This window comes from Ochlerotatus camptorhynchus, unplaced genomic scaffold (assembly GCF_037179485.1).
Source record: "Ochlerotatus camptorhynchus isolate MF236.1 unplaced genomic scaffold, CSIRO-AGI_Acam_v1.1 ptg000067l, whole genome shotgun sequence".
Taxonomy (NCBI): domain Eukaryota; kingdom Metazoa; phylum Arthropoda; class Insecta; order Diptera; family Culicidae; genus Ochlerotatus; species Ochlerotatus camptorhynchus.
The window spans coordinates 2197409-2222348 of NW_027040557.1; the positions used below are offsets into that span (position 1 = coordinate 2197409).

The window sequence follows — 24940 nt, forward strand, 5'->3', positions numbered from 1 at the left end:
GGCTTCCATAAATCCATCCAAGATGGCTGCCTCCGGACAGTTAATATGCATCTAAACTCATGCAATATGGGTATCTACGGAATGGGTTCGATGAGTAGAAGTGGAAAATCAACATTCGCCGCCATTTTGGAATTCAAGATGGTGGACCAAAATCCAATATGGCGGCCTCCACATACAAACCCATGCAATATGGGTATCTTTGGAATTAGCTCGATGAGTAGAAGTGAAAAAGCGACATCCGCCACCATTCAAAAATCCAAGATAGCGGACTAAAATTCAATATGGCGGCCTCCGGACAGCGTATATGCCTCTAAAACCCATGCAATATGGGTATCTACGGAATGGGCTTGATGAGTAGATGCGGAAAATCAACATCGTGGATTCCAAAATGACGGTGGATGTCAATTTTCCACTTCTACTCATCGAGCCCAATCCATAGATATGTACCCATATTGGATGGGTTTAGATACATAAATCAGCTAACGTAAAAAACAGCCGTGATTTTCTGTTTGTGATTTTGCTGATCTCAAGATCAGCAGTGGTTTTCGGTTGTTCCTGATTTTGGATTTTTTTTTTGAATTTTCCCATCACTGTTGTGTGATGTACAATGAAATTAAGCATAAGCAAATCATTTACTTAGACAGCAGATTTTTTTCCTGGATGAAGACAATCGGCGAAATTATCAAAATTCCTTGAATAAATCGGAAAAAAACTGGAAAATTTATCATCGAAATTTGCTGGTCACCATGAAATCGTTTAATATTAACCTATTTATAATCAAAACATGTTCTTTTTCGATAATTACCTTGGAATTCTGCTCAGAATTATAATAAAATTCTTCTTAAATTACCAAGAAAAATCACCTTAGAACTTTTCTCCTACCTCTTTGTAATTCTCATTGTTGCAGCCGGGAATTTGAAGCCATGAGCTTCTATGACAAATCTGGAAAATCTGGAAAAGAACCTTCGTTTTTAAAATAAGACCCTATTAAGACCCTTGGAATGGACTAGATTTTTAGGATACAGTCACTTTGAAGAACTATTAAGTGAATTTTGGATTTTTTTTTTCGAAATCAAATTTGAACAGATTTTAGAATGAATTTGAGAGGTAAAGACTGGAACGCGCAAAAATTGGTCGACAAAAAAATCGTTTCTTTCAGTCAAAATTCATATCACAAAAATCTTCTTATTTTTCTTTTGGTAGATCAATTCATATATTTAAAGAAAAAAATGTTCGTTTATTCCGAACTGCCGTGCCTTCCGCTTAACCCCTTCCATTAAATTTTGCACAGTGGTCTCATCGACCTTATTCTCCGCCGAACTGCTGCTCGTTTTCCCATAGTGGCAGCTCGCCAAGTCTGGTCACAACAGCACTGGTCTATCATGTTGCTTTAGGAATGATAGCAGCCGCTTTTCCAGGCACTCATGGACATAGCTCTCTTGATTGATGGTTCCCGTAGTAATGATAATGCCTGCCAGATGAGATATTTTTTTGGGAACTTCGATAGTTTGATGGTTTTGAAAATTTCAGCCACCTTCCCTGTGCCTGATGCGGTATAAAACTCCTGTCCCGGAAGCTGCTTGAAATCCGCCTTCACATAAGTTTCGTCGTCCATGACGGCACAGTCGAACTTTGCGAGCAGATTCGTATACAGCTTTCGGGACCGTTGCTTTGCCGACGTGTTTTGTTTGTTATCTCGGTTTGCCACCTTCACCTTCTTAAACGTCGACAACCCGGCTCGTTTCTTGGCCCGCTGCACAGTAGTATGGGAGACATTGAGCTTGCCAGCGACGTCCCGGATGGAGAGGTTAGGATTCCGCTTATATTTCACCGCCACCTTCTTCGTCATCGCTGCCGCGTCCGGATTACGATTGTCGCCGCTTCCAGGCTTCCTGGTGGTCGACAGACGCTCACCGAACACTTTTAAAACGTTTGTCACGGTCGATTTGGCAACATCCAGCAATGATGCCAACTTGGCGTGTGAGAACATCGGATTCTCTTGTTGCGCAAGCACGACACGCTGCTTCTCTTACTTGGACGTCATTTTGAAAACTGGAGAGCAAACGGTGAAAACTCATCATAGTAACCATTATATATACACTTGAATTCCAAATGCAGCATTTCAGGTTTTTTTTAATGCATTTCTAACAGAAATACACCAATTTGAAGTTGACCAATTTTTGCGCGTTCCAGACTTTATTTCAGAGAACATTTTTAGGGAGTTAAGACGAAAGTTTCGGCTAGAGCTCCCAAGTCAATTGAGTGAGTTCAGAGTATGTAAGCACCTATCTGGAAAATTCCATGACGATTGTGAAGAGGATTCCAGGATTCGTAAAAAAATACAAAGGGAATCGAATTTTAAGGGAACAATTCCACTAAACGTTATGAGGATAATTCCATGCGCATTTCGAAAATAATTTATAGATAATTTAAAGGAGTATTCCAAGCTATTTCCAGAAGAATTTAGAATCCAAGATAATTCTGTGCACAATTTGAAGACGTTTCTCGGCAGGACAATTTCCCCTGCCCGATGATGGTATTGGCAGGGAAAAGGGATTGCAAGTTTTGCTCTCAAAAGCTAATAGGCCATTTTCAATCATTGGTCGACTATTCTGAGGTGAAATGCATGGGAATTCTATGGAGCATTCCGAGAATTAAAGCGAATTAAAAACGTGTAAGCTTCCGTGAATTCAGTGAAAGAGTTTAAAATTCGAAGAGAAACTATGGACGAAGAAGAATTTTTTGGAGTGTTCTAGCGTAGTGTAGCGACTTCCAAAAAGAATTTCAAATTGAGAATAATTCTGAAAAGAACTCTGTGGAAATGATTCTAAAGGAAATGCTTAAGAACAATCAAATCAAAGTTTGGAGTGAATTTTCATAGACAAACTGTGAATACTTCGAACGTGTCGCAGAACCAAATTCAAGATCCAGGAAACTGGATTTATATCGAGATGCAGCTTCTTTCACAAATCCTAACATCCCGGTTACTGCTTGATCTGATTACCTGGCGTTTCCAACTTTTAAAATGTGTGTATTTAGCAAAAAACGCTCCTTTTCTGTTTTTGGCAATACGTGATTTATGCCTTATTTGCATTATATAAAATGTATCGAACGCTTTATTCAATTGTTTAGGATCACTCTTCATGGGTTAGAGGTCCATGTGATATTTCATGAAAAAATGTTCAGAAGGCACTAGTATGATACTGAGGAAATAAGTAGCTCATGGGGTTGCCAAAAACGGGTAGGCACTGTACCTGGATTTTTTTTTATTGGAAAATCAGGGGTCATTTTTCAGCAATTCCATAGGAAAAAACTAGCGTGGATCTTAGAATTTGGTAAAAGTTGGTCATTTTGTTCCATATCGAAATATTAGATCCGTATTTTTTTTTTCACCATTAGGGTGGTCCGAAAAATCTGCCTTTTTCCAAAAGATTTTTAAAATCTTAACTGTTGGTGAAAGGTGAAATTAAAGAATATAAATCTAGTTTTTGTGAAAAATATGAATATGGACTTTAATCATGGTTTAAATTTGTAAAACATTGATTATAATTGATTTTCAGGATTTTCATGTTCTCGCGACCAAAGGAAATATTGCATGTTATATTTTTTCTTTAAAATTTGGACTTTTTTACACAACATAAAAAAAACTCAGAGTTGTACGGTTTTTCGTTTCTGAGCTATAATTTTTCAAAAATATTAAGTTTTTAGTTTTTGTAGTTAAGTTTAGTTAATAGCCACTTTGGATGGAGGTGCATGAGCAAAAACTAGAAAAAAAATAAATATTACTAGAAAATTGAAAAATTGTAGCTCAAAATTGTTACAGAATTCTATGATCCCCTCTAACTTTTTTCTATGAAATTGCTGTTTTATAATGACCGGTGGGTATTTTTCTGTTCGAATGATCGGGTGGTTTACTAAGTCATTTTTCATCCTCCAATTATAATTTAGGGCTGCTCATATTTTGCGAGCCTCGAAAACCACGACACCTTATGAGGAGGGGTTGTCGATTGTCTATGATCCATTCAATTCCAACTAATTTGTACGCAAGGGGATGGGGTGGTCTAAAACCTCTCAAAAACGGTCTAACTACTTAACATATGAACAGCCTCTTTGGTAAACTTCCAGTGAATGCTTCAACTCCGCTGCATACCAAACATTTCATCTGCCATTTTTATACTTTTGGAAAAAAGTCAATGTCAAATTGACAACGGATATTGACTTAATATGTCATCAGCAGAAATTTAAATAATTGCATTGGAAATCATGATTTGGACCTGTAAGTTGACTAGTTGCCAAGGTTTATCAACATGAGCGGATTAAACATTAATCTTTATTCCTGTCAGCTTTCTGTATCTTTTGTTGCCTATCGAAAATTTTATAATGAGCAAATGCCATTCTCGTAGATTGCAATCTCGTTGTCCTGCGTCACTTTCACTGATAAGTCGAGGGACACAATCTGTCATGCCGATGACAAAAGAACCTATATTTTCTTCCGACAGGAACTTTCGCCTTCCATTGCCTGCTGATGAAGATTGACTGATTGTGGAAGATGAAGCCGCCGTTGTCGTCAACAGTCGCAAAGTGGAGCCTGATGGAACTCGTGAAGATTTTCCCACCATTATTTACCAATCAATAAATTCCGCTCCTCGCCTGTCCCGACCAATCGCACCACATTCCCAGCACCCGGCCGTTTGGTCGTCGTTGGCTTATGTTTGCACTAGGCCATCTTTTCCCCTAGAGAGAGAGAGAGAGAGAGCGAGTTATAAGGGGTCATTCATCAATTACGTAAGAATTAAGGGGGGCGGGGATGTTTGAAATATCTTATTATCTTATGAATACTAAATGTAAGGTCTTACAAAGGGGGGAGGGGAGTTTTGGAACTCCACAAAAGTGCTTACGTAACTATTGCACGATCCCTAAGTCGATGAACTTCTTGCCGTGGGAAACTTTTCCGAGAAGCAAAGCGCTACACTGACTGACGTCAAACGACCATTCTCATAATTGTTATCATTGCTCATCTTCCCAGCTCTCTTGGCTGGTGGTCGTCGTCGTTTGGGGTTGCAAAAATCCGTGCAAACATTAGGCCTACGAGCTATTTTTGGATCCTAAATTTGGCCATTTTCCTTCCACGACGAGTGAAATTCAAGTACCTTCCGTCGACGTGGGTGCGAAAATGTAGCCAATCTGTCAAGTGTCAACATTAGGCTAAAAGTGGCAGTGCTCTGCGATTCCAGATTGGAGAAAGAGAAAAGTTCCTCCTCTTATCCCTAATGTACCCATCTCGAGACTAAACTTTCTCCGGGATTAAATTACCGATTAGATTTGATTTCGCCAGACAAAAGTTGAAAAATCCCATCACCTCCGACAACGATCTGATTCTTCCGGGAGCTGACGGGAAAAGTCGTAAATTAATAGGATTTCCTTTCCTCGTTTCTAGCCATGTGGCGGATGCCAGGGTTCCTGTTTTGCTCTAAAGCCGTGGACCATGGTGGAAGAACAAAACCCATAACAAACTTATCCAATAAACGGCCGATCGTTATTACGTCGTCATTGGGCTAAGGCGCGGGGGCTGGGAAGGCTGGAATTCTACGAAGCAATCAAAAAAATCCTTGCAGATATAGAGAGCAACATGAGGTATACAAGGATTATTACAAGAAGCAAGCACTAGGTTCGAGAGATTTGGAATGCATTTTTTATGACATCCTTTTTGTAAGATTCGTGGAAAGCATGAAAGATGAAGCGAAGGGCGCTTCGCAGTTGATGAGAAAGAAATTACAGTTGCTGGAGAAATCGATCACATTTAAAAGGGATTCTTTAAAGTGTATCATTATTTATGCAGCTGAGTTCTTAGACCTTGACTCATAGTTTTCAGGAGAGTTTTCACGATTTACGTATACATCCTACATCCTTTTACTCACCTTTACTCAACGAAATCCTGTTGAGGTGATAGTAGCTTTTATTTTGAGTTTGAGTTTGTGATATTCATCTGACAGTATTCTTCATCCTCCTGGTTTTGACGCTATTACACGTAATTTCATCTGTGTGTTCTTGATGAAGCACTTCCACAGTTATTAATTGATAACCAATGCCAAATAATGCCTGAATTATTGTATTGATTTGCAACCATAATGATACTCTATGCGCAGGGAAGATGATATCTAGACCGTACCGCAAATCGGACCCGCCACCGGTAATAACTGATTAGGTCACAATAGAACAGTATGCCCAAGTAACCAACAAGCCCGTTAATCGCCCTTTTTGGTATATAAGACAGCTATACGACTGATATAAAGTTCGGAAACCCTATATTTACCTTATATCGCAAAAAGGGCGATTATCGAGTAGTTAGCGGGCTTGGTGGTTACTTGGGTGTTTTATCATATTCGTCGTAATTGTGCATATGATTTTTGGATGCCTTCGATGCGAGCTCACGGATGAATGGTAGTACAAACAAAAGGAGCAAAGGTGATATATTATTGGGAAAAATGTCATAACATTAGTTCCCCCAAACAATTTAGTGGTGACATCTCTGCAATAAAAATGAACATTTTCCACCTCTGCAAGAATGCATTTTCAAATAGTCGTATCTGCCTTTGTAAACAAAGATTCAAACGTCAACTTTTAGCAATTCTTGGCTTATACACGCATCCTAACACCACCACCAGGGAGGGTGAAGCTTCCCCAAAATGAGGGTGCCTAAGGATCCATAAACTACGTGTGCCCGAAATACAAAGTAGAAGTGAACGAACGCCTCCTCACTCCACAGTTCGAAGGGTAAAACGAAGGTGCCTGATCTTGGATGATGATGGCGGCAAATAACCCATTCAAACTAATTTAAATGGATCCTGTTCCATCTCGACAAACCACTCTGATACAGACCATCTACGAAATATCTCGACCGGAAATTATAACGACTACTGACATGGACCATGAATATGGAACCTCACAAACAACGCGCCTTCCAAAAATTATATCTTTTCCACGCCAGCAGATCGGCGATGGGGGAAGGGAGGCAACAGTATCCGCTCCACTTCCTAGCAAAAATTAAATCATCCGTTAAATGAGTGAACCCGTAAAAAACATCCAATGATGACAATGATTTTCATTGTCATTGTAACCATGACTGTTAAAACATAGGAAATTTTATTCGATTACCATGGTTAACAACAATGAAAATCATTGTATTTGAGAAATTTACTGTAGAAAGCATTTTAACAATAAAAATATAACTGATAACTGATGACAAATTTGCTCTCATAACACAAATTTTCATTGTTTGAGCATTGATCGTTAAAAATCGAAATTGATTTTTTCTCCGGTACTACAATTTAACAAGACATTTTAATGGACAACAGTAAACATCATTGCACTTTCGTTGTTTTATGGATTTTTATTAATTGACTCTAGAACACGACGTTGCAATTAAATAAAAAGTTTAATTCCATTAAGTTTGAAAAAAAAATCACATTTCTAATTTACAAACGCAAAATGTTTGTTTTCTGTAACATTACCACAAAACTCAAATTTTAGATTCTGAGCAGTTCCACGCCAAATGACGAACCGATCTGATGCGACCATCTCAGATTGCGTCGTGACCATGTTACAGTCGCTATAATAATAGAGATGCATGGTAGTCTAGTCGCATAGAAGTATTGAGCGATAACCTAAAAATTGATAACTTCAATAAAATATAACTCAAAAACGAAAAAAAAATACATCGGTGATTTTTTGATATGTTGTGTAAAAAAGCCTAAATTTTCAATGACAAATAAAAAACCAATACAATCAATGTTTTTCAAAACAAAATCCCATTTTTTTAATATCATCATATTTTTCCTAAAAAGTATTTTTAATTACCTTTCATTTGATATTTTGATCTTTGAAATCGACCCAGTGGTTCAAAAGTCATTTAAAAAAAAAGTAATTTTATTAAAAAAAATGATGTTTTGGTCACGCATGTAAATGGTCACTCTAATGACAAAAAAAAATACGGGTCTAACATTTTGCGATAAGGAACAAAACTACTAAGTACTGAGAACAACTATATCGTTTTGCTATGGAATGGCTGAATATTTATACAGCAGTTAGGTTGTTATCAAACGTCGGTGTGCAGTTGAAGGTAGACAGTTGTTAGTGAACGGAACGTGGACTGCGATGAATCGGCCAGACGTCGAAGGCGTAGGATGCCATGCTAATGATGTCGTTGTGAAGCAGATATTGCTGGTGTTCTACCTGAAGGGTAGATGAGGGCTGCTGGGGGTGTCCAATCAGCGTAGGATGTCATGCTAACAAAGTTTCAGACGGAAAGATAGATGAGGGCGTCTAATCAGCTAAACGACAGAAGCGTAGGATGTCGTTGGGGAGCAGATATTCCGGATCTGGAACCATTTGTTGGACAAACATTGGTATCAGTGGTGGCTTCGGCCAGACATATAGCAACCTAAGTTACCCAACAGAGAGCTGATGTTCTACGAGACCGAAGGGCATATGAACAGATGAGGGCCGCTGAGGACGTCGAATCAGTTTACCGAGAGCTGGATTTCTACCAGCCCAAACCTGATTTGCATTGGTTTCAACATAAGTAACGCAAGATATTAAGCTTAATTAAGGTGTCGTTTGAGATTTGCCTTGAACAGATCGATGGATTCCTGTTGTTTGATTACTGTTGGCAGCTCGTTGTACAGTTTACTACCTTGGCAACCAAAGTGTTTTTTTGTCGAGTTCTGTATTTGGTGGGCCCAATCGTATATTGCCATAGTATCTACTTGATCTTTCGGAGAGGTTCATTGTGATTCGCATGTTGTGATAGGTGACTGGATTTGTTACAATATTATGCACGTGTGTTAATGTCTTGACACTTGAAGTCCTCGAATTGGTAACAACGAATTCTGCAGGTCATTGTACAACTGTTCCGTTGGGTATAGATGCGGTTTTCTTAGGATGACTTTCAAGCACCGGTTTTGTAGTAAAACATGCTTGTGGTTCCCCATATTTTAACTAAATATTGGAGCCTCGAGTGAACAAAAGAATATTACAAGTTCATCATCCAATTCAACGGAACAAATGGTGCTATTTTTAGAAATACCCCACACAATACCGACAGTCTATTCTTTAGGTTTTCAACTTGAACGATCGGAGGCTCTGGAACTGGTCGTCTTGAAGAGTGGTAAACCATATAGGGGAAATGGATGTAATGTCGTCCTAAATGGCCCTAATTTGGGCCCGTACATAAATTCAACAATCGACTAAACTTTCAAAACCGACCAAAAATACCCCTTAGTGCCGTCCCAATGATGCGGTCATCTAGATAAAATTGATAAATAGCAGATTTTTAGCGATGGGCCCAATCTTAGATCCATAGGCCAACATTAGAACCATTTCCAACGATAAAAAGTTTGATTTGAAAAACTCCTGCATAAGCCGTAGATCTTGCGATTCTTGGATCCAGTTCTCCGTTCGTGAAGATTTAGGCGAGGATGAGCACCAGAAATAACAATGGCCCTAGATTACTGCTTTGAGGTACTCCATATGATCTGTTCTTGAGCTCACTTTTCCCATCGTTCACAGACGCAAATTGCTGACGGTTAGCTAGGTAAGTTTTCAGAAGTACCCATCCATTTCCTCTTATACCATAGTTCTCGAGTTTGTGGAGAAGTAGCTCATAACTTATACTTAGTATCGAACGCCTTCTTAAGATCGAAGAATAACGCCCCCGAATATTGCCGACTGACAATCGTATGGGCAATTTCATCCAGCAGTTCACATGTAGCAGTGAGAGTGCTACAACCAACTCTAACGACAATGATGCAATCATCTGCTCAAGTATTTTAGGCAGTACCGATATTGGACGGTACTTGTTAGCACATGTAGGATCACCGGATTTAAAAATCGGCACGACACGAGCTGTGTTCAGGCACTCCGGGAATTCACCAGTCTCAATCTCGTTAAACACATTTGTCAATATGTTTGGCGAAAGCTGCTGGTGGATCGGCAGATTTGTTGATTTTTATATGCTTAATCAATAGAATTACTTCTTCAAAGGCTGCCGGTTGAAGGAAGACAGTGGACAGCTGCGTCGAAGATTTTTTTTGCGAGATTCGAAATGGTCGTAACAAAAAATAAGGAAAGGATCATGCAAATCGGAGAAGGTTGAGCCTGAAATTCAATTTGTTTTGCTATTGCTATTTGCTGTTGGCGTGACAATGCTCACTTTTTTCCGTTATCTTGCGAAAATAATAGGTCTGGAAAGTAATTCCACTGCTTTAGAAAACGCACAAAAAAGTAACTTTCTTGCTCGCTTTCTTGTAAAGTTTTACTTTTTTTTTTTCCAAAATGCTATATCACAAGAACTATGCTTTGAACGTTTTGTCAGTTAATCTATCTTATGTAAAAAGTGTTGAGGAACACGAACTACCTAAAAAATGTGTCTAAAGTTTTCAGTTGCATAATTCAAGTTAAATTTGGAATCACTTAAAAAAAATATCTTGGTATTATATTCCATTTTTATTAGCATCAAAAACATTTAAACCAATACCTGAGGAGAATGAATCCTTTTATGTAAAAGAAAGCGCCAAAAATACAACAAAGACAAAGGTTTTTTTTTCTCATAGCTTCTGAGTTCTGACTTTTGTTGATCAAAAATTGATTCAATCTCAGGAACTACGAAAATCACTTTTTGTCTTACGTGCTTATGTAAAAATAAGGGTGAGGTGAAATTGAAAACTAAAATACAGAGTAAAATGCGTTTAAAGTTTTCAAACGTGAATAACAAATATTTGGCAACACTGCCAAAGTTACTTGAAATTATCTCCGTTACAACTTTGTTGAAGATTGTATGCCTTTACTTTCAAAAATAACAAAGTTGGATTGGAGGATCACCCTTTTGTTTATTCTTCTTCTTCTTCTTCGTATTTCAAGCTTATTGCTTATCGAACATTAGCTCATTGCGTGCTCTCTTCTTAGTTTTGAGTGCTTTAGACAATGGCGTAGTCAGGTTTCGAGGTAGGGAGGGGCGAAAAAAAATTACTATGGAAAATTTGGCCGAATGCCATTTTACCGAACGCCATTTCCCCGAAAGTATTTGTGTTGCTGAGCTTAGGGGGGCAGTCGACCCCCCTGCCCCTCTCTGGCTAGTTTATTTATTAGTTTTATTGCGAGTGTGTGTGTGACAAGTACTAGTGAGGAAAGTCGAGAAATTTTCCAACCCGAAAAATTCCTAGACCGGGCCGGAAACCCAGCCTCCTCCAGTATGGTCTTGCGGGGTACACCCTTAAGGTAGGCGGATATCCTTGATGCCTTATCCCTCGTTTAACTGTCAAATGGATGAACATCATGCATTCATTCGACTTCAACATTCGGCAGAGGCAATCACAGGTTGCTACTGCTTCACTCTTCCTGTTTCATCGTCAGCCAAATCGTAGGAGTAAGGTGACTTCCACCCCCAATAAACAAATACCATAAACGAACAATAACCCAAATAGTCGAACTTTTCGACAAATGGTTTGGATGATACCCCAAACACGTCGTTAAGCAAAATAACCATAGCAAATTTATTAGGGACTGCTTAAATATCACGTTGGGTGATTCTTTGGGAATCGATAATAAAATCCCTCACAATGGCGATCCTGCCAGGATTGCTGCATTATTATAGCAATACTTGAATCATATGGGAATACCAAAACCAAATAATCTCCCAACATGAAAAAAAAACGATAAGCTTGCGGAAGCCTGTTGAAGCGGCCATTTTGTAGAATCATCGAAGACAAGTAGAGGTTAGAGGAGATGGGACACTTGGCAAAATACACAATGGTATGTGGTAACCTCAGCAAGTCCTGGCAAGTTTTTCTCAATGAGCGAATGCACGTTTCAATTTTGATTATCCCTATCTGACGCAGCGCTATGTGAAATGGGAGATTCACCCGTAACGGTACAGAATTATTGCATCCAGGATGAATATGTATCAGTACGTGATACTTTGAAGATGTGCTCGATAGAAGGAGAGTGGTGACTATGATCGAAGCAAAAGATCCCCTGGGTTTGAGTTGGAGTGGTTCAAAAGGAGTCGCTACAATGACGCTATGATGACTGTCACAGGAAAGCATTCGCGAACAAAATTCTTGTAGAATCGTACTATTTAGTAGTCTGATGAAGTACTGTTCTGAACAGAGCTGGTAAATATCACTGCCATCATGTGACGATGAGAAAACAGGTTCTCTCACTATCACGAGACGAAACTACCTATCATTAGCTTTCTTGTCATTTTTCAATGATCAAGCACTCATGAGAATAATTCTTATGCGGTTATGACATCTACATTTCTAACTAATTTAGATGAATTTAAGCAAACTACCGTATGTAATCGGTAGAGTGGATATATTATTAAGATTTCCTCGGTACAAGTAACTATAATAGTATTAAATGAGCTAGTAATTACGATGATCACAACACTGTCACGTTCTGTCATGACGAAAAATTCGATGAGATTTTGAAGAAAATCTCTATCATCGTTTTCTCATCCAATGATAGTGACAGAAGTATCTCTGTAAATATCGCGTGAGATCTTTCATTGAAAATGGCATTTGCCAGCCCTGGTTCTGAATATCGATCGCTCCCTGCCTCGAAGGGACCACTGATATTTACCAATAGGGTTGGTGGTAAGGACGAGCTCCAGATTGAGCTTCACAGGCCCGGAGTGGGCAGCTGCATCAGGTAATCCATCATATCTGACTGAACCGCTTAACTAGTTGTAAGGTCTCATTTGTCCTCTATACAAGAAGGGACTCAGACTAGAGCACACAATTTATCCAGTAGTAGTTTTAGTAGTTCACGAATAGAGACCGTTGGAGGAGTCCTTCCTCAAATCATTGACGGATTTTAGGAATACAGTTTGCAGACAAACATTATTTTATTTGATTTCACGTACCATTTCGTGAAGAGAGTTGAGTTTTGGCAGTTTTAGCTAGGACATAGTTTTCTACTTATATTGAGTCGTACAGTGCATGATGGATCGAAGTTATGTGTATGGGATATATATGATATTTCGAACTCATTCAGTACCTAAGATGGGTTGAATAAAGTGATGCACTATAACAAGTATTATTCAATATTGCTATTGAAGGATCGATTAGGAAAATTGGTTTGCAGAGGAACGGTACCATCATCACACACACGCCCCTTCAAACAGTGGAAGTGGCGTTTGCTCACGAAATTCATACCGATTTCTTGTGGCTAAAAGGCATGAGTCAATTATATGAATATCGTTAGTTTATTTCGCTGGAAGAACTTGTGTACATATTGTACATACAACCTCGTATACGACTAAAAATCAAAGCGATATTTCTCGCTGGGGTAACTGATCTTGCTATATCACTAATGTAAACTTGGACGTTGGAAGTCACTTCAGTTTGGTACAGGTGCCACAATATTCTGAAACACAGTGAAACGCTATGTTTACCGCGATAGCAAGGTATTGCAGTATTGTAGATGCTAATAAGCACTTTTACGGGTTGTGAACCACCTAAAGTCCCGTAGATTGCATTCGAAAACGAAACTAGCTTTGTTGATACTTTCGATAGCCGTAGACGTGAATCGTGGACGAGATTTCAAACGCAATGTGCTGCGAACAATTCTTGACAGTAAACTAGAAAATTGTGGTGCCGCATGAATCACGAGTTGTATGAAGTACATAACTGAATAGATAGCAAATCTTATAAAACACGACAGGCTACGATGGCCTGAGTATTTTGCATGGGTGCCGGAACCTGAAGAGCAACAAGCGAAAATAACACTCAACAGTGACTCCGACTCCGGGATAGACCTCTCACACGTTGCCTTTTTATTGCAGTTGAGGAGGGTCTCGGGAGGATACTAGGTCAGGACTAGAAACGATCAGCTCAAGACCGATTCTAGTGTATAGAAACATTCTTCGTTCGGCGTAGAGTCAACGAAATGAATTGCAGCCCAGAAGGTATCAAGCAACAAGTATCTACTAGTTTACTTGTAGTCTGTGTCAATAGATATAATCATGCCCGGTTGTATTTGTGCAACATAATTGAGAGTGTGGTAGTAAAAATCATAAAAAAAAGTAAATAGAAAAACCACTGTCAAACTCACTTTGATTGATCGAATGCCATACATTTTGAGTGTAGTGTAGTGGGATGTGGGGTACACCCTAACGTAGGTGGATACTCTTGATGTCTTATCCCTCGTTTAACTGTCAAATGGATGAACATCATGCATTCATTCGACTTCAACATTCGGCAGAGGCAATCACAGCTTGCTACTGCTTCACTCTTCCTCTTTCATCGTCAGCCAAATCGTAGGGGTAAGGTGTCTTCCACTGCTTCATTATCACGCTGGGTGATTCTTTTGGAATCGATAAATCCCTTGCATTGCACCTTTAAATTTGTCGTTAGGGTGGCCCTCTACAAATCAACTTTTACCTGTAACTTTTTAAGTTTCATGAAAGTCATCTTCAAAAGAGAATTTTGAAGCTTCTTAAGATGCCTACTTGTCTGTCTATTTTTATAAAAAAGCTACTCCCAATTATATTAAAAAATAAAGACAAATTACTTTTATGTGTTTAAAAAATAACACAGGATTTTTTTTATTTTTATTTTCTAATTTGATGAAATTTTGTATTTTGGTTCCATTTAAAAGCAGATTACGAATATGCAGGGGAAATGGCTCTAATGTTGGCCTATGGATCTAAGATTGAGCCCATCGCTAAAAATCTGCTATTTATCAATGAACGCGTCATTGAGACGGTACTAATGGATATTTTTGGTCACTATTGAAAATTTATTCCATTGCTGAATTTATGTATGGGCCCAAACTAGGGACATTTAGACCGACATTACATCAATTTCCCCTATCACGTACCTTGAAAATTAATAAATAATTAAAAACTATACAAGTAGAACGTTGTGGAGTGAAATGATAAGGGCATTATTTTAGCAATCCATAAAAAATATAATCTGAAAAATATTTTCCACGAAAATTGTCACTGTTTAGGAAAATCGCAAACAAGAACAAGGAAAATCCACTTAAGGGAATGACATTTTTTCTGATGATTTTGTTAGAGCGTGAAAACTTCTTATCTTTCACTGGTGATAATTTTAGAGTGATATCGCGTACCGTTTTTATGGTTACATATGATCGAAAAAATTAGATTAAGAATTAAATTTTGATAAAAGTATTATTGTACGTTAGGAGATAGAAAAAATGTTCATTGCTCAAAATTACTTGAAATTAACTCAGCTACAACTTCCTTTATTTTAAAAAATATAAAAAGTTAGTTTCTGAAAATCCATTGTCCAATTGAGGGCCACCCTATTGTTTGCAACTTTTCAAGCACAAAAACTTCACCAAAGACTCCAAACGTCTAAATATTACAGCAAAAGCTCTAGGACTACTATTCCGGTTAAATTCCCATTCTGGATCACTGCACTCTGCACTGTATGTACAGAAATAATAGTTTTTCAAATTTAGATTCTTGTCTAATTTTCTTTTGACGCCAGTATCTAATGCTATCTGTAGCTTCAATCGCTCCGGAGATATCAACAAAAGAAAGTGGTGCTTACTTGAAAATCACGAAAAGTAGAAAATGCTCCCTTGGACCGAGGGGTGTTCCGATCGGCACAAAAAGTTGGTTTAGTGCTACAATTTATTGACGCCATTTTGAAAAAAAACAAAAGATCCAAAATGGCCGATTTTTTGCAAAAATGTGAAAATTGCCCATAACACATAATTATTTGAATAGTTTCATGCAAATCGGAGAAGGTCGAGCCTTAAATTTTTATTTTTTATCCTAATGGCCTGGAACTAGTTTTTGTTCTTATTAAAATCTAGAGAATTAGGCATAGTGACAAATACGAGGAAAGGGACGGGCCAGGGATTGAACTCCCGACCTTCTGCTCAGAGTGCAGAAACGGTTACCACTAAGCTACCGAGTCACGTCTTATCAATGGAAAAGCAGAGAAATTTCCCTCACGAATAATTTCATCCAATGTGTTTGTTTATCCACGGATGCTCATCCGCAATCGGATTGCTCACGTAACACTTCGAAATCGATATTGCTTTCTAAAGAAGAATCGTACTAACATAAAACGAAAATGTGAGCGATTCTGTAAACCGTAAATTAAATTCCACACCTTTATCGACTTTTCTGATGAAAAAAAACCCCTTATCGTGGAATCGTTTCAAACATGTTCGTCCTCTAGGGGGAGATGCTTTCGAGGACGTCACTTGATTGAAGGGAGCAGAAAGCTGTGTTAGAAGTAGAAGGCGTAATTAAAGATGAAACGATCGTGTTTTTCATCCATCGGTTCTGTCTTGCTGCAAATGGTCTCAGACAAGTCTCAGTCGTATGATGGAATCGTGAATTACTGCATCCAGATTATGGTTAACATTTATTAAAAAAATACTATGTAATTTTTCATTGCATTTTACAGCGGGAATGTATTTGTTTACGTTTTGACCACCAGTTTACGTACCAATGTTTCATTTGCCATTAGGTAATATTATACGCGATTTGATTGCTGCGTTGAACAAGAAATCTGGATCTGATGCTGTTTAAGACATCTCCACTTTGCTGAATATGCAGAGGAAGCACTTGCTTTTCAGCCCATCGTAAAATATTTCCCCCATTTCCTCCTTTTTTCTCGTTTGCAGGAAAATAAATCAGCAAAATGAAATGATAATGGAAAAAGCTTAGCTGATGAGATATAAATCAAACTTGTGGGTAAATGAATAAATGAATGAATGAACAAGTGAGCTTATATTCACTAGTGAACGTTATTTCGTACAATTTCTGATTTGTTTCATCCTTAAAGATAACAAATGATTTTTTTTTATTTAAGAAAAAAAAATCACGAAACAAGTTCGAAGTGAATGCATTGCGAGGACCATTGTTGTCACTCATCGTTTCGATTTTAATTTGAGAGTAAAAAATTATGCTGCAAATGACCTCGTCTGATCTCTTTGTTTATTCATTCGCAAGTAGATCTATCCATGTAATTAATATAGTGAATTCCGAAACGATGCGGTTCTGAAAAAGTTGTATCCACCCCACACTGCGGGGGATCATCAATTAATTACATTAATTATTCAGAGCTGCAATGACATACCTGCGCACCTCCCCCTCTCTCCCTCTCTCCCTGTATTCGTTTTTGTCCTGTTCCATACATACATAATTTTAATAAAGCAAAAATTATCAAATAATTATAACATGGTCACCGGCAATGAGAAGACGGGCAGCTCTCATTAATTTTGAAGTTTATTTGCCTACAGCCATAATAAGTACCACTCATTCCACTCCACGTACGTGACTGTGATTCGGAATGGCGACTGCAAAAAACATACATATTTTAATTTTTACGATTCCCCTTGGGCTCCCCGCACTGCCACCGTATATTTCGACCTGCCGTGAGCTAGCTGGGATTCGGATCACATCCTTTTGCTTTCCATTGAGACCGGCTGCTGAAGCTACGCATTACAGAGAGAGCAACCGTCGTCTTTCATCGTAAGAATCAGGATGAATGGTACCCTTGGTGGTACGTACGTAGGGTTTCCTTCAACTCGTTTGATTAAATTTGGATCAATGGTTCTGCCAAGCGGATTTTCCTCAAGATGCTGAGTTTAATTCCACTCCATGTTGGATTGAAAGCAAAGTGGAAATGCATTGAAAACGTTGTTTTGATGAATTCCACGCTAAGAAATTTAGTTGAATGCTACGATTGCACTTCTGTTTTGCTGGCAATGAGTTTAATATTAATAAAAAAAAATGCACTGGAATGTTGTTATATACAGGTATCCCTCCATATATGCGGTGGGTGGTGCCGTCCACCCGCCGCCGTTTCTCGGTTGTCCTTCAACCAATTACGTAGGTGAAAACGCTTTGATGAGACAACGAAACCTTACCCCCAAGCTCCTCCCCTGATCCTATCCTTCGACAATGTACCTCTCTAACCTCGAGTAAGCCGCAAGTATTCGGCCCAACTCCTACTAGGCATAGAATTAAGTGAATTTTGTTACAAACAAAGAACAATGAACTATCGGCTCCGTAAAGCTAACGCGATTGAGCCTTCCAAATAAACGAAATAGTTAAAAAAAAAAACAATTACGTTGATTTTTTGTTTGTGATTAGTGTCACCCATAAACTGGTTATCTACTGAAAACCAGCTCAATTCGTTGAAGGACAACTGAGAAATAGTTGTGGGTGGACGGTATCACCCACCGCATATATCGAGGGAATGCTGTATGCGGATTTCGCCTGCTTCCATTTGGGCGGGGAAGGCGCATAAATGGAATCCATGTAGCACATGGGATTTGACTTAATTGGTTCCAACGTGGAATATGTCGTGATCCTGGAAGTATAGAAGGTTACTGTCTTGGGCAAAGATGTTCAGTGAATCAAGGCCTTATGGTTGGTGGACAGTAGTTCAGAGTTTTCTCACTACACTGCGCTAGTGTGCATGTGTATTTACTGCTTATGCTATATCTTGAGATCCTGACCATCTAGAATGGGTCTGTCTTGCGAAAAGTTGTTCAGGTGGCCAAGAACTTTCGGACGGTGAGCAGATTAGTTGAGGATTTATTCACTACGCGACGCTAGTGTACAAGTAAATATTTGTATAAGCTATATATTGAGATATGGGTCACCAAGCTGGCTGTCTTCGATAAAGTTGTTCATTTGAACGAAACCTTTTGGATGGTGAGCAGTAGAGTGATGCAAATTTTGAAATTTTCGAACCACAATGCTTAAACGATTCTAAATCGGATCCTGACTAACCTCTCAAAATTTGAACCCATTTGGTGAGAAACTGAGATGGCACAAACCATTTGAAGTTTATATGGGAATTACTATGGTAAAACCAAGATTTTTGTTCATGTCTATCTAATAATTCACCATATCGATCTGCTTCAAAAACTTTCAACTGTACTTGTAAGAAATTTTCCCAGCTACAACTTTGCTGAAGACCACTTTTTGATTAAATGCAAGAATCGAAAGTTATCAATGGTTCAATGCGCTGATGTCTTATGATCATGCTCAATCAACTGCTCAGCAGACAACATTGATGTTTCTGGGGCGTTGAATAGGACACAAAAATTATGGCTACTATGTCACACTGCAAAATACAGTGTTGCCTACAGAGCAGCTGCTTGATCATGTCATAAGTTTACCAATCTCTTAAATAATGAATAACTTTTTTCTGTCTCGTTTTACATAGAAACGATTTTCAGCAAAGTTGTAGCTGAGAAAATTTTCTATAAGAATGGCTATCGAACTGTTTCGCAGCTCAATAAGGAAAAAGACTAGAAGGCAATGAACAAAAAGCTGAGATATCCCATAGTAATTTACATGGGAAGTCTGTTTCTAACCAAATGAGTTGTAACTTTGGGAGGCTAATCAGGACCCGATTTGAAACCCTTTAAGTACTGTGGAGCGAAAAAGTCAAATCAGTCTAGTGGGCAGCCTAGTTGAGAATTTAATCACTACTCGGTGCTAGTGAGTATGTGTATAGCTTATAAATATATGGCAAAAATTAAATAACACATGGAAAGGGGACGGAGAAGGGAGAATTGTTCTTGTTTATTAATTTATTTTATAAATCTCAATCGAATTAACTTTACAGAGCCAAGGATTCTTGTTCACTTTACTAAAGTCAAAAGATAAAGGCTTGCTCCATCAGAACGGGATGCGCTTCCACTGGTTTCATTGTATGGCAGTATCGCCAACGGGGGGCAGGCAAGAGCGCAAAACGAGGTCATCACTCACACAATCAGCACGAAACGGTTGCTTTCTAAAGTCGACGACGTCGAAGAACTGCTGATGAAGAACAGACCACACAATGGTTGCTGCCGAGTATAAAGATGATCGCGTTCAACCGTATCATATTATATTATATTATTAAAGAAGGCCGAGTTATACTTCAAAACTCTATAATGTGAAGCAGCTTAGGATTGAACCCACGATTTTCTGCTCAGTATGCAAAATCGGTCGACCCAAGGCCACCGAGCTCCTCATTTCACAAAAGGTCCTGTTCGACTTGCTGTTACTGGATTTCGATCCCGGCTACTAGATTTCGACCGATAACAACTACTCTTGACAAGGATTTGTTATAGATTTCCGATCAACGCGTCTTTCCTAAACCTCGAATATTATTTCTTTTACGTACTGGTTCCTCTATCCGAATTCCCCTTTACCTCATCATATGACGCTCATATTATGAAACAAATCCAGTTTAGCGTTTAAATTGAGTACTTGCCACTAAGGAGGTCTACAGTAGTTGTGACGAAATATGCCTAGCTGTTAAAAATAAACAATTACAAACCAAGAAGACCGGAAAAAATTAAGGAATTTTTAAAAACCGTGAAAAAACTGGGAAAAGCGTTCAATTTCGGTGATAAATCGGGGAGAATATACTTTCTTTTGCCGAAAATAAATTCTGAACCTTGGAAACTTTTCGAGGATGTTGGTGTGTGGTAGATTTTCAGGAGTCTTTAGAGAAATTCTAGAAATTTTAAAAGGAATTTTGAAGTGTATATCAAAGGAATCATACGGATGATATCAAGATATTTCAGAAAAGAATAGTAAACTACACACTACGAAAGTCACATGTTCTAAGGTGTTCATCCTAGGGCCGCTTTGTTCACATCTTCCTAAATCTTAAAACTGTTGTAGGGCTTACGCGGAGGTGAAAATATCGGCCCGGAGACTGACGCATACGAGTTGGGTAGAACGCTACTTCGTCGTAATCGCCCATTTCCGTTCTATCGATCAGAAAAAAAAATCAATAATATCAATGATTTCACCGTGCACAAAACAATAATACGTTCGTTTACGATCCGTTAGTTCATAAGCCACAACATAAATCCTATTAGAGTGCATTGTAGGTATATTTCCGCTCATTGTTCTCAAAGCAAAAGAAGCGCTCCTAGCGAATCCCCTTTTTCTACGTTTATCCGTAGGACGAAGAAAATCTAATGGCGTTTCAATGCGTTAGGACGGAATTGAAACTCGTAGAACGAATTTAGAATCAAGAAGCAGTATTAGGTTTTAAACGATATCTCAACAATTTGTAACTCCAACGGTACGTATTGAAAGGTGAATAAATTAAGAAGTCATCTTTGACAGAAATATTCCACTATTTGTTTAAACTCATTCAGAAAAGAGATTCAAAATTCAGCTCCAAAACAATTTTTGGGAGAATTCCAAGATAATTGAAAGACAAGCTCGAAGTGCATTTTAACGAGAGTTCTTAGAAGAATTCTACGACGATTCTTGGTTCAAATTCTAATAAGTATTTAAAATAAGTTCTGATTTTTTTAAAGAGAGAACTTTAAAGGTCTCCAAACTCAGTAGATAGATGTAAAGGAATTCTGGGGTGATTTCTGAGGCTAATTCCAAGAGAATTCTGAAGAATTCCAAAAAAAAATCTTAGAGTAGTTTCAATAGAATCAAAATTTTACAGACACAAGCGCTCAAAGCAATGGTGAGAAGAGTTTCAAGGGTATTCTGAGATGGATTTTTGTTTTGGGAATTCTGAGGAAATACCAAGGGAACTCTAAAGAGAATACGAATTCAAAGCCCAAGATCATTCAGAGCAGAAATTTAAGACATATCTGAAGTTAGTTGCAAAGGTTATTTGAATGTTATGAATGGTATAGCATAGTGTTCTACTACTACTTTTATTTAAAAATTTGGTCAACCCAATCCTGAGAAAATCAGTCACGATTCTTCAGAGTAAATTTTGAAAAATATTGTAACTTTGGGTGAAAAAAATTTGAAAATGTGTGGAGTGTACCTAGATACATTTTTTTTTAAGATTTCTAAATGTATTGTCGTGTAATGTATTGTTTAAATGTATGTCGCACAACCAGTAAAATTTAAGCGGCGCCGGTGGTGTAGTCGTAAGCTTGATTGTCTCTCACCTCATAAGGCCTGAGTTCAATCCCAGTCGGTGCCGCCGGGATTTCTGAGGCATAACAGGGAAGATGGGTCGATAGGTAGTTTCAGGGATCTCTACACGTCCTTGATCCATGAGAAGGCAGAACTTCCGGATGTGGAGAAATTTCACTATTTGAAAGGTTGCTTAGCAGGCGAAGCTAAGGCGCTAGTAGATCCGCTAAAGATAACTAGCGTCAATTATAAAATAGCTTGGGAGTCGTTGCTAAAACGTTTCAACAACAGTAAGCTACTAAAGAGGAAACAGGTACAAGCGCTGGTCAAACTACCTTCACTCGCCAAGGAATCGGTCACAGATCTCCACAGATTGGCTGATGGATTCGACCGTGCGATTCAGATATTGGATCAAGTCATCGAACCAGCCGAATACAAGGATTTGCTGCTGGTAGAACTGCTGAGTTCTCGTCTGGATCCAGTCACTCGACGTGGCTGGGAGGAACACACGTCCGCTAAGGAGCAAGACACTCTACAGGACTTGCAGGAGTTCCTACAACGGAGAATTCAAATCCTCGAGTCTCTACCAGCGAAGGCAGAACTCAAAAACGAGCCGCAACAACCCAAATGGAAGTCGTTTTCACCGAAGGTCAGCCACAACGCCGTACAATGGAATACCGCTAAGTGCCCATCGTGTACGGAGGTTCATGGACTACATACGTGCCCAGCCTTCCTGGAAATGTCGCTGTCCAGCAGGGAGTCGTTCATTCGAGCACAGTCACTCTGCCGAAACTGTCTCAAACGAGGACATCTAGCTCGAGATTGTTCGTCAATGTTCTCGTGTCGCAACTGCAAGGCTGGACACCACACACTGCTGTGCTTCAAGGGCGAAGGAAGAAGCAGTAGGAATGGATCACCCAAGAAGGCCAATTTGGGTAAAAGTGGTAACTGGAACGACTCAAGTTCTGATCCCAAGGCAGCGAATGCCGCATCGGTTCAGATAGTATCGTCGAACACAGCACAGAGTCACACGTCGCAGGTAATTCTGGCTACAGCAGTTGTTGTGATCGAGGACAACCAAGGTTCTCGCTATCCGGCACGCGCACTGTTGGATTCCGGGTCGCAATGCAACTTCATCTCTGAAGATCTAAGTCAGCTGATGAAGGTCTCTAGTGAGAAGGTGGATGTTTCGATATCGGGTATCGGACAAACCGGAACGAGAGTCAATCGCAAAATCCAAGCTGTCGTCAAGTCTCGATTTTCGTCATACTCTCGAACGATGGAATTTCTTGTCTTGCCGAAGGTCACAGCTTGTCTGCCTACTTCTACAGTGCAGGCAAATGGATGGGACATACCGGCAGACATCGAACTGGCAGATCCAGAATTCTTCCGCTCGAGAAAGGTCGACTTGGTCATGGGCATCCAAGCTTTCTTCAGCTTCTTCCCATCCGGAAGAGAGATTCCACTGGGAACCGGTCTGCCAGTACTCACCGAAACAGTTTTCGGTTGGATAGTGACAGGCGAAGTTACTACATCAAGCCAAGGTACGAGATATGCTTGTAACATGTCAGTATTGAACGATCTGGAGAAGTCCATGGAACGGTTTGGTCCTGCAAGGAAGTGGGAGCCGTCAGCAAATACCCGCCGGACCAGACACGCTGCGAGGAGCTATTCGAGCGTACAGTCGAACGGGAATCGGATGGTCGGTAAACTGTAACTCTTTCCAAGCACAACGAAGTTCTTGCGAAACTGGGTGGATTGAGCTGCAACTGTGAAACGGCAAGGTATTCAATTGAACCTACCTGGAACGGTGGGTGAGGAATGGCGAACATTCCACGAGAGAAATGCTTAACACGAAATTACGTGGCGAACAGGGTCGCCAAAATTCAAGCGCTGACAGAGGGAAACGATTGGAGAATTATTTGGGAATCACCAATCTTGCTGATTCAAGACATTATCGAGAATGCCCATGGGTCTACCTGGTTCGAGGATCCTCCCGAAGATTGGCCAAAAGGTGTTGGAAATCCACCAGAAGAGGAATAGGAGAGACGACGCAATGTGGTGGTTTGCGCTTCGTCGAAATAATATGGTTACTATTGGTTACTTATTTATTATTTAAAAGTCACTATTTGGTCACTATTTCCATACTCGACTATTATATCGTATAAGCACTACCAGTCCTGTTAGTGCACACATTTTAAGGGGTGATAGAAGATCATATTTTAAGATAATAATCATATTTTTTTTATATATTAATTTATTTGTACAGGCTCAATCGAATAAACTTTACAGAGCCGAGTTATCATTTGCATTATACATGATTAATGTCTTAAATCTAGAGTTAAAGGAATTGAACCGATTACTCGCGGTCGTCTCGAGGTTAGTGGAGATTTACAATTTTTTGGATGGGGAAAGGGAGAAGATAATAATCATATGTCAAATCTCAATGATTACTGCTGTGTTGAACTTTTTCTGTTTTGGTCTATGTTTGCCATAAATTAGCACTAACTCGAAAAAATTGCTACTAAGCACTAAATGATCGCCTCCATTGGGTAGCTTAGGAAATTTCCTACTTAACAGTATTTTTTCTACTTCAACTATTCTGCATTTAGTTACATTTTAGATATAAACATGTCTAAAATTGGTGTTTTCCGTTATTGTTTCAAAAGATACGTTTTAAAATTTATTATTTTTTCTAACCCAAATATGCATCTCAAAGCGCTCTACAACTCTTTTTTTGACACAATCCATCTATCTCGTTCAGTTTTGTTGTAATGTTCAACATTTTGGGTCGTATTTAGCGCACTCTTGGAGGGATAGATATAGATGAAAAAAGTCGGATATGAGACGCATAAATAGTCACACAAACTTACTGCAATACAACTCGGAAAAACACACATTAAAACGAAGCCAACGTTTCATTTCATCAATCTAAGAAAGAGAGTATTTCCCGACGGGTTTAAAAACAATTGCTTCATATGCAAATCCGATAAGCACAGGAGAAGAGTTTTGTGCCAAACTAAAACAGCGCAGAATATG

The 24940-nt window shown here is 39.0% G+C and overlaps 2 protein-coding genes across 7 annotated transcripts in view; both read left to right on the forward strand.

The window, feature by feature from the left end:
- rdgA (retinal degeneration A) overlaps positions 1–24940 on the forward strand; it is a 381463-nt gene that overhangs the window by 146226 nt on the left and 210297 nt on the right. The gene's annotated exons all lie outside the window — the stretch shown is intronic.
- LOC135697100 (uncharacterized) lies at positions 12572–23611 on the forward strand. The gene is made up of 3 exons (XM_065216686.1): positions 12572–12708; positions 22193–23445; positions 23493–23611. Exons 1-3 carry the CDS (start codon positions 12572–12574, stop codon positions 23609–23611), a joined length of 1509 nt encoding a protein of 502 aa, XP_065072758.1.

Excerpts from the sequence above, each read along its gene's own strand:
- LOC135697100 (XM_065216686.1), top strand. The coding sequence starts at position 12,572 with ATGGCATTTGCCAGCCCTGGTTCTGAATATCGATCGCTCCCTGCCTCG. Across the intron at positions 12,709-22,192 it reads GGAGTGGGCAGCTGCATCAG|TAAGCTACTAAAGAGGAAAC; the intron begins GTAATCCATCAT and ends TTTCAACAACAG. Across the intron at positions 23,446-23,492 it reads AGTTACTACATCAAGCCAAG|TCCATGGAACGGTTTGGTCC; the intron begins GTACGAGATATG and ends GATCTGGAGAAG.